At 40.2% G+C, this 13,382-nt stretch overlaps 1 protein-coding gene across 1 annotated transcript; it reads left to right on the forward strand.

Annotated features, from left to right (window-relative positions):
- Positions 1 to 11,975: 11,975 nt before the first annotated feature.
- LOC308283073 (nuclear factor 7, ovary-like) lies at positions 11,976 to 13,382 on the forward strand (the record flags this gene model as incomplete). The annotated part of the gene is made up of 1 exon (XM_080723464.1): positions 11,976 to 13,382. The coding sequence occupies one exon, from the start codon at positions 11,976 to 11,978 to the stop codon at positions 13,380 to 13,382; it is 1,407 nt and encodes a 468-aa protein (XP_080579590.1).

The raw sequence follows: 13,382 nt of genomic DNA on the forward strand, positions 1-13,382 counted from the left end.
ACTGTACTGTATATAACTTTAAAAATAAATGTTTTCTAAAAAAATAATATCAGTACTTTGTACACACTAATTTCCCAATACAGAGTCAAATTCTATACACTAAAATAAATCATTTATTTTTAACACTTTCAACCTGGCGTGTGTATTGTTCTGAATACAGGCATGTGTTGAGAGCTGACTTGCCCATACTGTAGGTGTTCCTTGGCCAGTGGGCACACAACTGGTCTACAGAATAGAACAAGACACTGAATCCTATAATAACTTACATGCCTGCATCCTCTGTCACTGTGTGAAACAGTTCATGTGAGGACATTGTAAAGCACTATGAACAGTCAAAGTTCACTCTGAGACCATAAAAATCATAACTTCTTCATTCACTCTATTGTTCCATCTAAATATAATAAAATAAAAGACTTGTCTTGACTGTGACACATCTCATTCAACCAATTCAGTATGTGTGGAGCATACTGCATAAGTGCCGAAATAGGGCATTGAAAATAGCTGATCTACAAGCTCACAATGTGTCACATCGCAAAACATTGTGAGCTTGGAAATCTGCTATTTTCACAACTAAATATCAATCAGGCTTTATGAGTGAATTTGTCTGTAAGAGTATGCATGCCTTTGTGTGTCGGGCTGTGTGTGTCCGTGTGTGGGCATGTGTATGTGTGAACTAGGCAACAGGTCTATGGTTTGTCAAAACTCTCTTCCTCATGCCAGTCTGTTCTGACTGAGACGATAAGATTGGGACCGGTTTTGGGCATTCAAGATTTCGATATGTTTAGTGTGAATAAGGATGTCAAAGTCATTGATTCTGCAAAGCCAATCTTGGAAGCCGTCGGCAAAAAACGATATAAAGTCCTTTGAATTTGCCTCTGGGACCACCGCCCGTGTAGAGACTGGATGTCGGCCCGTTCACTCTCCTTCAGCCCTGCTCATCCGGCGGTGCTCCTTTCTTTACATTCCTCATAACAACAATCTAGTCTACATGTTGTAATGGGAGATGTCAACAGATTCAGCTGCGGAGCTCTGAATCTGTCTTGAGAGATTACTGCAAAGCTAATCTTTTTGTAAAATATCAAATTGTAACTTACAATGTCACCAGTCATATCATGAGACTACAACACTGCTCATGTTTAGGAGGGCTTTCAACTGTGTGTCCACCCTGGGAGAAAGAGAGACAAGGAGAGAGAGAGAGAGAGAGAGAGAGAGAGAGAGAGAGAGAGAGAGAGAGAGAGAGAGAGAGAGAGTGTAAAGTTAAAGTTATAGTTATAGTTTTACAGTTACAATCAAATGTCATGTTACAGTTTAGTTAATAGAGATGCATAGAGATGTGATGTGATAAGATTGACAATGTCATGACTCTTAACAGTATCCTCAACAGATCATACCTTTTCTTATTTTTTTTAAACTTTTTTTTTTTTTTTTATGTAAACCTTTTTCAAATAAAACAACTCCGTTGAGAGGCATATTTCTGCTGGCATGTGACTTTATTTGTAGGATATTATATTTTGTTTCATGTACACCAAATGTGTATTCTCAATTTAACGCTGGAAAAAAAAAACTGAAGTTACTTTTTCTACTGTATGTAACTTTACATACTAGGGGTAGAAATGTATCAAGTTACTGCCATGGTGAGTTACTTGTAACTATGCAAGTTACGCTTTCAAAGTATCTTCCCCAACACTGCTGTGCACACCTCATAATAACCCAAACTGCACACAATTCGGAGGGTCCCACCCTTTTTGGACAAGGACTAGTTCAACTTTATTTTAAGGGTTAATACCTACCGGGGACGCTGTTAGGACTATGGGTGTGTTGTCTCCTCCGCGTCATCAGTGTCATCAATGCCCTAGGTGGGATTGGCGAAAGGGCCTTTCTGTGTGGAGTTTGCATGTTCTCCCTGTGTCCCCTGGGGTAGGTAGACATACCCTCAAAATAAAAACATGCAGTAATCCTGATCTCGATTCTGCCCCAAAAAATAAGAAAGAAATTGCATATTTTAAATAATCAATTTCAATGGAGATTCTTTTACCCGATTTCTTGCCCACCTGTCTGTTGGAGTTAGGCTACATCATGGCAAGGTACAGTAACTACTCAACCCAATCTTCTACCAAAGGGTTCTTGCCCTGTAAGGTGCTGTTTGTGCAACAGAATAAGATCTGAATTGCAGACTTGAATTGCTGACAAGAAAAAGTAAAAACACATTATTCATTATAAGGTAAACTCATGTTTATTGCCCTAACGTATAAACATCAACTCATTGAAATAGCTCTTCCTGTGTTTCAGCTGGTGATGAGGTTTATGTGTCCTTGGACACACTAATGATCTGCACACTACCCCACTCACACACACACACACACACACACACACACACACAACACACACACACACACACACACACACACACACACACACACACACACACACACACACACTATTAAACCTAGACTATATTGTTATGAATATACAACACCTAAATAATTTCCTTATGCTTCTCACAAAAAAGTTTATTAATGACTACATAATGATGTGCATTGATGGTACTGTAAGTCCACTCTAGCATACAAGTTACTGTACGTACACATATGGGCGTGTGCCTGTATTGTTTTTATACAGATTGCTTTGCAGAGGACAGTGTTACTTGAGGACAGGAGGCGATCAAGTTCTACCTGTTAAAATATGTGTTGGTTTGGCAATAAAGCAGACACGAACATAAATGATGATGAGTGATTAGATAATGAAGAGCATGGCAGGGTTTAAAGGAATGCAGTGTCATAACGAGTTTGATGCTGTATCGCGAAAGAGAGAGAGAGAGAGACAGACAGACAGACAGACAGAGACAGGAGGAAAGTACTAGTAAGACACCTCAGGGTGACTTGCGACCTCAGGGTGACATGCGACCTCGCCCGAGGTCGTGCCAATTCTTGGCCATCTGGCCAGTGATGGGACCAGTTACTCATATATGGAGACCCCTTCATGATAGTTATGTTATGTCAAAACATGCCCATATATGGACATTACCAAATATGGGCATTCCCATATATGTCCTTAATATTGATAACATAATATCCTTAATAATGTCCTTAATATTGACAATATAGGAATCTCCATATATGGGCATAAAACGTATGTTACTTAGTAATGCCAAGCAGGGCCTTGGTGAGTTAGGGCCTTGGTTTGATGCCTGTGGATCTCCATATAAGGGCATAAAACGTAGGGCCTTGGTTTGATGCCTGTGGATCTCCATATATGGGCATAAGGGGGTACCCTAACATTCTCATTTTCGGCCTCCATTTTCTGTACAATGTCACGTGACATCCCTTTCATGCCCATATATGAGTCATTCTGTACCACATCACTGTGATCAACTTTCGCTTTGCCATGCAATCAACTTCAGAGCAGTGATGTGGCAAAGAGTGACAGTGAGTCACAGTGATGTGGTACAGAATGACTCATATAGGCCTATGGGCATAAAAGTGATGTCACGTGACATCACTTCCTGTACTGATAAACACGTGACATCACAATGACATCACTTCCTGTACTGAAAAACACATGACATCACAATGACATCACTTCCTGTACAGACAGACAAGCTACGAGATTTCTCAGGGTATATTGTGTTTTTCATGTCATTGTTTTTCTATTGTAGACCTGTATCATCATATTTCTGGTCTCTCTTCCGGTATGGACTCAATTTCGATCCTTTAGAGAACATATTATTCGCCTGTGGTCTTACAAGCTATATTTAAAATGTATCAGATGCGTGTCTCTCTTCTCTTTTTGACTATGAATCTCTTGATGTCTTCATGTGCATCATAGTGAAAACACTCCTCCTGACACCGTGTAGAAGCATCCTTAAACAAGACACTGAACCCCTAACTGCTTCTGTTGCTGCCTATACATACTGTATGTATTACCTGTGTCTGTCTCATGACGTCAGAAAATCTATGATAATTTTAGCATTTTCCCATTAAAGTCAAAGGAGAAAATGAATTCACAAATAAATTAATATAAATGAAACTATACTAGATCATTACCCCTCTCCTCACCCGTCCCTAAGGGGTCCTTACCTGTCCTTACCTGTCCTTACCTGTCCTTACCTGTCCTTACATGTCCTTACCTGTCCGATCTCGGGCCGCTCACGTCTAGAGATCGCCTATTTATAAACTGGATAAATACCTGTTTGTATCCTTATACTCTATATGCATTGATATTATGATGTCACCCTTTGCCCCTCTCTGATTGGCTATGGGCATACATGCCACAGCCCGTGGCCCGTGATTGGCTACAGGGCTTAAACACAGACACACAGACACACATAGATGTGGCTAATTTATAGATAGACAGCATCATATAGGTTTGTACAGAGAAATACAGGTGCTGTTCGTGCAACAGGAAGGAATGTTTTAAGATCGTTTAAAACCACCTCAGGTGAAATCACACCAGGTAGGATCTGCACAGGTCAGGTGTCAATTTAATCTACATGATAGAAAGTAATCCCACACATGAAGACCAGGCCAATGTATTTTTTTCTTTCTTTTTTTTTTTTTTTTTTTACATTCCACCTCTGAGAATGGGATCTGAATTGCAGACTTGAATAATTAATAAAATGTTAAAAAGTAACAACACATTATTCATTGTAAGGTAAACTCACGTTTATTGTGCTCCTGTATAAACATCAACTAATTGAAATAGTTCTTCCTGTGTTACAGCTGCAGGTTTTAGTGTCCTTGGACACACTAATGATCGTACACTACCCCACTGACTCACACACTTGTACTATTCATTATTCAACACAACCCTAAGACCATCTTTGTTATACAAAAGGGACACCTACATAATTTCCACTCAAGTCCAATCTAGCATACAAGTTACTTACAAAGATGGGTGTGTGCTTATTATTAAAAGTCAGATTACTGCTAAGGACAGTGTTACTGAGGACAGGAAAACAAGTTCTACTAGCTAAACACTATAACTGACACGAACCTGATGAATGATGAGTGATTAGATAATGAAGGGCATGGCAGGGTTTAACGGAATGCAGTGTCATAACTAGTTTGATGCTGTATCCTTATAGTCAAAGCCATTTGCGAGAGAGAGAGAGAGAGAGAGACAGAGACAGAGAGAAAGAATATATATTCTTTTTTTTTCATTTTCATGTCATTGTGTTTCGAATTGTTGAACTGTATCATCATATCTCCACCTGGAGATTCTCCAGGTCACTCTCTTCCACTATCATATTAGTTGTATTTCGGGTAAATGTTAAAAAACGAAAATGGCATTTTTGCCAATTATCCAAATCCGTTCAAGTTAAAAGTTAACAATTTGTTTTGTATCGACAGAAACGATTCAAAGCAATAAATCAACACTCGTCTTTGAATTAATATCATTACAAAGTCGTAAAAGAACCCTTTTTAAAATGTGTCAAATGATTGTCTCTCTTCTCTTCTTGATGTATCTCGTCTTCATCTGCATCATGATGAAAACTCTCCTCCTGACACTGTGTGTAGAAACATCCTTGAACAAGACAGTGCAGGTCTGTGACTTGCATGGCTGTCAATGCCGTGTGAGGCCTACAGTACATTGTAAAGCAAAGTGCTTTACAAAAACAGAAACACTGCTGTTGTCTTTATTGCGACCGAAGGTCGCATTATACCCTGAAAAACCTTGTAGTTTGTCTGACTGTCTGTACAGGAAGTGATGTCAGTGTGATGTCAGTGAGTCACAGTGATGTGGTACAGAATGGCTACGGTCACACAGTCGGCTCTTCGGCTCGTTGAGATCTCGTACTCGCGCCTGGTGTAATTCCATATCCTATCATCCTCGGCTGTTCCTGTGAGCCCCGAGCTGCATTATGGGAGAGTCAACATGGCGCTGGTCAGAAGGACGTGTAGTTCTTTTGACTAGCGCGATTTGCAGAAGGACAGATCAAGGAATATATTGCCCACCCTACAGTACTCAACATGAGAACAATAATTATGGGCGTTGATGTTTCTCTATTCAATGGGGTGCCTACATTTGCATTTCTATGGGAGTGAGGTGTGAAAATCGATCGGCCAGGTAGCAGGAATGTGGATGAGTGTGATGACTCAGATGAGCACTTATATCAATGCCCATAAACATGCATGTGCAATAACAATAATATGAAATCCACAGTAGGCCTATCCAGCAAATATAAACATTAGTGCACAACCTGAAACTATAGACCCTTTCCTTTGTAAATGTCTCAATGTATTACTATTATTTATTTTTCCCCTGTTATTTTATTTTTGTGACTGCTTTTTTATTTGTCCCCTTTTGTTACTTCTGTTTTTTTCGTCTCTTTCAATGTTATATGAGTACAAGTACAAGTGGCTCCTGTGTAAATTAGCCTAAAAGCTTACAATGGTATCCTTTTAGTTGGGCTTGTACCAGTGATTTGTACTGTCATGAACTGTACTGTTTCCTATGCAACCTTCTAATAAATTCTTCAATCAATCAATCAAACCAAAGATGAACCCCAGCTATGCATATTCTGGGGGGGAATATGCAAAAATAGCCAATCTACAAGCTCACAACGTGTCGCTGAGTCGTGTTGTGAGCTTGTAGATTGTCTATTTTTTGTAAAGATTTATATAAACAAAGCAGTCAAAGAAATGTGGGTGATTATGTGTAACTGGAGACAGAGTTAACCAGTAAGACTCCCTAATCGGGCGCTTATCTCCACAAATAGGCCAAAAGTTTGTTTTACCAATTATTACACTATGTGAACATTTACATCAACAAATCCCAAGTACTGGTTTTTAGGGGTGCTGAGTGTGGCGCAGCAGCGTGTCATGCATTTTCTGCAGGGCCTTGTCACACCTTTGCCCTGCTCATATCTCCGCATCAGTATGACATCACACTGCTGACATCAGTATGACATCACACCGTACACAAATGACCCTTATAAGACCGGCATTATCTACCGACAGATTAGTAACAAGATGTCAAAATCGTTGAAGGTTGAATCTCCAGATATGGAGATAACCAACACATCCCTCCATTATGGAGATAACCGACGAATCTCACTAAGTCTGACCTCACAAGCCCCATACACGAACAACATATAACTCCATATATAGAGACATAGCTGCTGACATCAGTATGACATCACACTGCTGACATCAGTATGACATCACACCGTACACAAATGACTTGATTGATTGATTGAAGTCTTTATTAGAAGTTTGCATAGGAAAATGTACAGATTCATGACGGTACAGTTCACTGGTACAAGGTCTACTAAAAGGAGATCCATGAAAAGACTAAGCTTATTTCAACAGGAAACCATTTAAGTATCTCATATAACATTGAATGACAGACAAATAGAACACAGTACTATGCAGTAGATATGTAAAGAAAAGGGGGGGAAAAAGAAAAGAAAACAGTAAATCTAAACAAACAGTAAGTATATACAAGGAATATACAGTAAATCTAAACCCTAAATCTGACCCTTATAAGACCGGCATTATCTACCGACAGATTAGTAACAAGATGTCAAAATCGTTGAAGGTTGAATCTCCAGATATGGAGATAACCAACACATCCCTCCATATATGGAGATAACCGACGAATCTCACTAAGTCTGACCTCACAAGCCCCATATTTGGACACGAACAACATATAACTCCATATATAGAGACATAGCTTCTGACATCAGTATGACATCACACTGCTGACATCAGTGTGACATCACACCGTACACAAATGACCCTTATATAAGACCGGCATTATCTACCGACAGATTAGTAACAAGATGTCAAAATCGTTGAAGGTTGAATCTCCAGATATGGAGATAACCAACACATCCCTCCATATATGGTGTGATGTCATACTGATGTCAGCAGAGTGATGTCATACTGATGCGGAGATATGAGCAGGGCAAAGGTGTGACGTGTGATTGATTGATTGATTGATTGAAGGCTTTATTAGAAGTTTGCATAGGAAAATGTACAGATTCATGACGGTACAGTTCACTGGTACAAGGTCTACTAAAAGGAGATCCATGAAAAGACTAAGCTTATTTCAACAGGAAACCATTTAAGTATCTCATATAACATTGAATGACAGACAAATAGAACACAGTACTATGCAGTAGATATGTAAAGAAAAAGGGGAAAAAAAAGAAAAGAAAACAGTAAATCTAAACAAACAGTAAGTATATACAAGGGATACAGTAAATCTAAACAGACAGTAAGTATGTACAAGGAATATACAAGTATACAAGTATATACAAGGAAGGGGCAGGGAGGGTAGGGTTGGGCTAGGTTTTTTACCAGTTGCGAACGGCTGCTGCCTGTAAGTGGTTTTTCAGGGCAATTTTAAAGGATGCTAGTGATCCACACTCCTTTATGGCCTTCGGTAAGGCATTCCACATTTTTGTGGTATAGCAGAAGAACGAGTTCGACCCTTTCTTTGAGTTGACTCTGGGTTGAACGTGATCTGTGGCACTGCCTCTGGTGTTGTAATTATGGACATCCTTAACGTTTATAAAGTATTTTGACAGGTACTTGGGTATCATAGTGGTGTAGTGTATCTTGTACACCAGGCCCATTGCAAGTTGCTGTACTCTGTCATCTACTCTGAGCCACCCCACTCTTAACTGGTGAGTAGCGGTGAGGTGAGTCTGATAGGGAAGGTTAAGCAGGACCCTAATTAGTTTATTTTGGGCTGTTTGGAGTTTAGTTTTAAGGGCTTGTGGGGCGTCACGATACCATACGTGGACTCCGTAGTCAAAGAGGGGCTGGATTATTGCACCAGCTATGGTCTTCAGTGTGTTGAAGTTGACCATTGGGGCGATCCTCTGTAGGAAACGAGTTCGTTGGTTGATTTTTTGTATTACTTTTGAAGTCATCTTTTCGCTGGAAAGATTAGCTTCAAGGATACATCCTAAGTAAGAGACGTGTGACGTGTGACCGACGGACGGACGGACGGACGGCCGGTGGAGGTTTTGGTACTAAACTGCGACCTGACGGTCGCAATAAAAATATATATTTGGATATCATTCTGCTGTTCTTCCTAATATGCTCACATAAGCTATTCAGAGGGGAGAAAGAGTGGAAATTGGTCTGGCAATTCAACAACAATAAGGATGTTTACATTTATTGAAACACTCATGCATATGTCTGGCCGTTTGTTTTGAGTTATTTTCCATACATTCCCTCTGTATTTGGAGAGCTGGGTGATGAAAGAAAACTACAAGGTAAAAACCAGCTCCACAGGACGTTCTGTCCCATTGGATAGTGTGTATCACTGCCGGGTGATAGTAGAGCAGTGCTGAACCATGAACCCCCAGCTCGTGGCCGGAAACGCTCGGCCGGAAACGCCTCCGACGCGTCCCCGGCGGCGCGTAATACGTCATGTCCGTATTTTCCCTTAACATGGGAGTGAATGGGGGTTACGAGCCAAAGAGCCGACTGTGTGACCGTACCCAATGACTCATATATGGGGATAAAAAGGATGTCATGTGACATCACTTCCTGTACTGACAGTCAGACAAGCTACGAGATTTCTCAGGGTATAAAAGTCCATATATGGTGATTCCCAGAAAAAGAAAAAAAAACTTTTTATGTCCATACATGGAGATTTCTGATGTCATAAATTCCAGGTCGAAAATGAGAATGTTAGGGTACCATATATGGCCCATATATGGAGATCCACATGCATCAAGCCAAGGCCCAACTCACCAAGGCCCTGCTTGGCATTACTAATTAACGTTTTTTTATGCCCATCTCCATGTATGGGCATAACATTGTATGTATATGGATACATATTATTATTTAATAAAGGATAAAATAAAATAAAATATAAAATATATAAAATCCATATATGGTCATTCCCAAAAAAGAAAAAAAAACTTTTACTTTGTTGACATTTGTCCCTCAGGGCTCTATTCTTGGTCCTTGCCTTTGTCCTGATAATTAATCACTGTAAGTGTGTGAGTCCATATGCACATATTGCATACAACGTAGACAAATGTACAATTGTATTAATTTAATAGTGTTCAAGTATCTGTGTGTGTGTGTGTCTGTGCGTGTGCGTGTGTGCGTGCGTGCGTGTGTGTGTGTGTGTGTGCGCATTTGTGCGCGTGTGTGCGTGTTTGTTTGTGTGTTTTACCAGAACTGAGTCAACCAAACTATCAAATAATGATAGATAGGTCTGTCTCCTCATAGCAGATTAATGACAGTTTGTTCCCATGTTAATTTCTCAGCAGAGCTGCTTGAAAACATCAGCATAGTCAAATCACTTGCTGGATGGAGCATCCAGGTCATGTTTTTATCTTAAACTTTTGATTTAAGGACACAAAAAAATGTGTTTGACTTCACATCCATTTCAATACAATTATTATAAAATGTACGATTTGACCACATATTGTGGGCATGTCATAAAAGTAAAGTTAAATATGCGAAATATGCGATAACAGGCCCATAATAATGCGGCTTTACAAAAAAGTGTATGATACTGAAACTGTATCTATGAATATGAGAAAGTTGAATCTGAAACACAATTTTGCTGTGTATCTCTGTCAGCTAAAAGCTCACAACGCAACATATTGTGAGCTTGTAGATCTGCTATTTTCGGTTAATGTTCCCCTCAGAAAAGGAATGCTCAGGTTCAAGTTGTAAGAAATAGATTTGCACACAGTAGCTCCATTCAAAGGTTTTTATAGACATCCTCCTGAGTGACGTTTGGAGGAGAACCAGTGCTGTAAGTGTTACTGCACTGGTTCCCAAACAGTGGGTTGGGACCCATGTCTGGGTCATTATGAACGATGATTTGACCTTTGCTTTGAGACAAATAAATAGACTAGTTACTGCACTTTTATATCTATTTCTTCCCCTTTGATCTGATTCAAGTTGTTAAACTGACATGACTCAATTCAAGGATTAGATTTTTACATCCTTTAATATGATGTAAATGTTCTTCCTTTTCATTTCAATTCCCCATGGAAGAATTTGACATAGTGTCAACTGAATACTATATACAAACAAATTAACAAATTAGTAAAAACACATACATTTTTTGTCAAGCGACATTTCGAAAGGGCAATGTGATATATTTATAACCACGATACCTCCAAGTAAGCTGTTTTAATATTTTATTGTGGTGTTATCATTTTATTGACAGTGATTCAAGTGACTGCAGGGTTCATAGTCTACCTCAACGACACCAACCCATTGTGGTTTAATAAAACTAATTTAATATTTAACATACTGACCTCTGCTAACCATCATATAACTGTACTTTGTCATAAAAGGATTCATCCAACGTGGTTATCTATATTAGGAACATATATAAAAAATACAGTACAGTTCAGTAAAAGAGGTAAAGTATCATAATAATAGTCTGATGCATTTCACACGTGCTCTATCTCAACTGTATCTCATCGATCTCAATTCTCATTCTCATGTTGTCAATGCAAATAACCCTGCTGTGACAATTGAGGATTTAATTGCAGTCAAGAGCAGATTTAGATTCCTCAATGATAGCTACACACACACACACACACACACACACACACACACACACACACACACACACACACACACCTCGGCTAACCTGCTTTCCCAAAAATGCCATGCATGTGATGAAGACGTCACATGCTAGTTTGAGAACCTGGCACAGACTATATGAAGGAGTTTCCTTGTGTGTCAAAGCTCCACCCAGACTTTGCCAGATTCATACAGTATAAGACCATAAGATTCACGTTCAGATCAAACACAATTACAGTGAGGAGGACAGACTGTCTTTCCACAGCTACAGGAGGGAATACTGACCCAGACCACTGGAACCTGCTGCTGACTCTATCAGCTGAATGGACTTTAACAAGAACCACCATTCAAAGGGTAAACTTCAGGGAATATTCTAGAGTATAGGGAGTGTTACCACCACTGACTGGCTGATTTCCTGGCTTGAGCAGCATATTTGAAGCTACACACTGAGACCAAATGGCTTCCAACGCATCTCGCCCAGAAGAGGATTATTCATGTCCTGTGTGTTGTGACATCTTTAAAGATCCTGTTCTCCTGTCATGTAGCCACAGCTTCTGTAAAGCCTGTCTGCAGGAATGGTGGAGAGAGAAGGTAATAAAAGAATGTCCAGTTTGTAAGGAGAGACATTCAGTGGATCCACCCAGAAACCTGGCTCTGAAGAACCTGTGTGAGGCCTTCATACAGGAGAGACATCAGAGAGCTTCAACAGGGTTTGGGGTTCTCTGCAGTCTGCATGATGATGAGAAATTCAAATTGTTCTGTCTGGAATGTCAACAGCCAGCGTGTTTTGTGTGTCGAGATTCTGAAAAACACATCAACCACAGATTCAGACCCATCAATGAAGCTGCACCGGAACACAAGGAGAAAGTCCAGAAATTACTGAAACCTTTACAGGAGAAACTCGAGGTCTTTAATAAAGTTAAAACAAACTATGATCAAACAGCAGAACAGATTAAGGTCCGGGCCCGGCACACAGAGATGCAGATGAAGGAACAGTATAAGAAGATGCATCAGTTTCTACAAGAGGAAGAGGAGGCCAGGATCACTGCACTGAGGGAGGAAGAGCAGCAGAAGACTCAGATGATGAAGGAGAAGATTGAGGGTCTGAACAGAGACATATCAACCCTTTCAGACACAATCAGAGCCATAGAGGAGGATCTGAGAGCTGAAAACATCTCATTCCTGCAGAACTACAAGACCACAGTGGAAAGAGTCCAGTTCACACTGCAGGACCCACAGCCGGTCTCAGGAGCACTGATAGACGAGACCAAACACCTGAAGAACCTGACCTTCAGAGTCTGGCACAAGATGAAGGACATTGTCTCCTACACTCCTGTCATTCTGGACCCCAACACGGCTCATCCAAACCTCATCCTGTCTGATGATCTGACCAGTGTGAGACGTGGAGAGAAACAGCAGCTTCCTGACAACCCAGAGAGGTTTGACCACTGGTGGCGTGTCCTGGGTTCTGAGGGCTTTAACTCTGGGACTCACACCTGGGATGTTGAGGTTGGAGACAATACATTATGCGTACTGGGTGTGTTAGCAGAGTCTTATCAGAGGAAGGGAAAGGGAGGGGGTCAATACTGGAGCATATATTTAAATGAAGGTAAATACTATGCATACTCCTCACCAGGGTCACTCACTGATCTCTCAGTGAAGCAGAACCCCAAGAAGATCAGAGTCCAGCTGGACTGGAACAAAGGAAAGCTGTCCTTCTCTGATCCTGATACTAACACACACATACACACCTTCACACACACTTTCACTGAAACACTCTTTCCATTCATTTACTGTTACACTACTGATACTCTTAAGATGTTACCATGGAAGATCAGTGTAACTCTGGAGTCATGTAGTTAG

The sequence above is a fragment of the Nannobrachium achirus genome, assembly GCF_963921795.1.
Source record: "Nannobrachium achirus genome assembly, chromosome: 4".
Lineage (NCBI taxonomy): Eukaryota > Metazoa > Chordata > Actinopteri > Myctophiformes > Myctophidae > Nannobrachium > Nannobrachium achirus.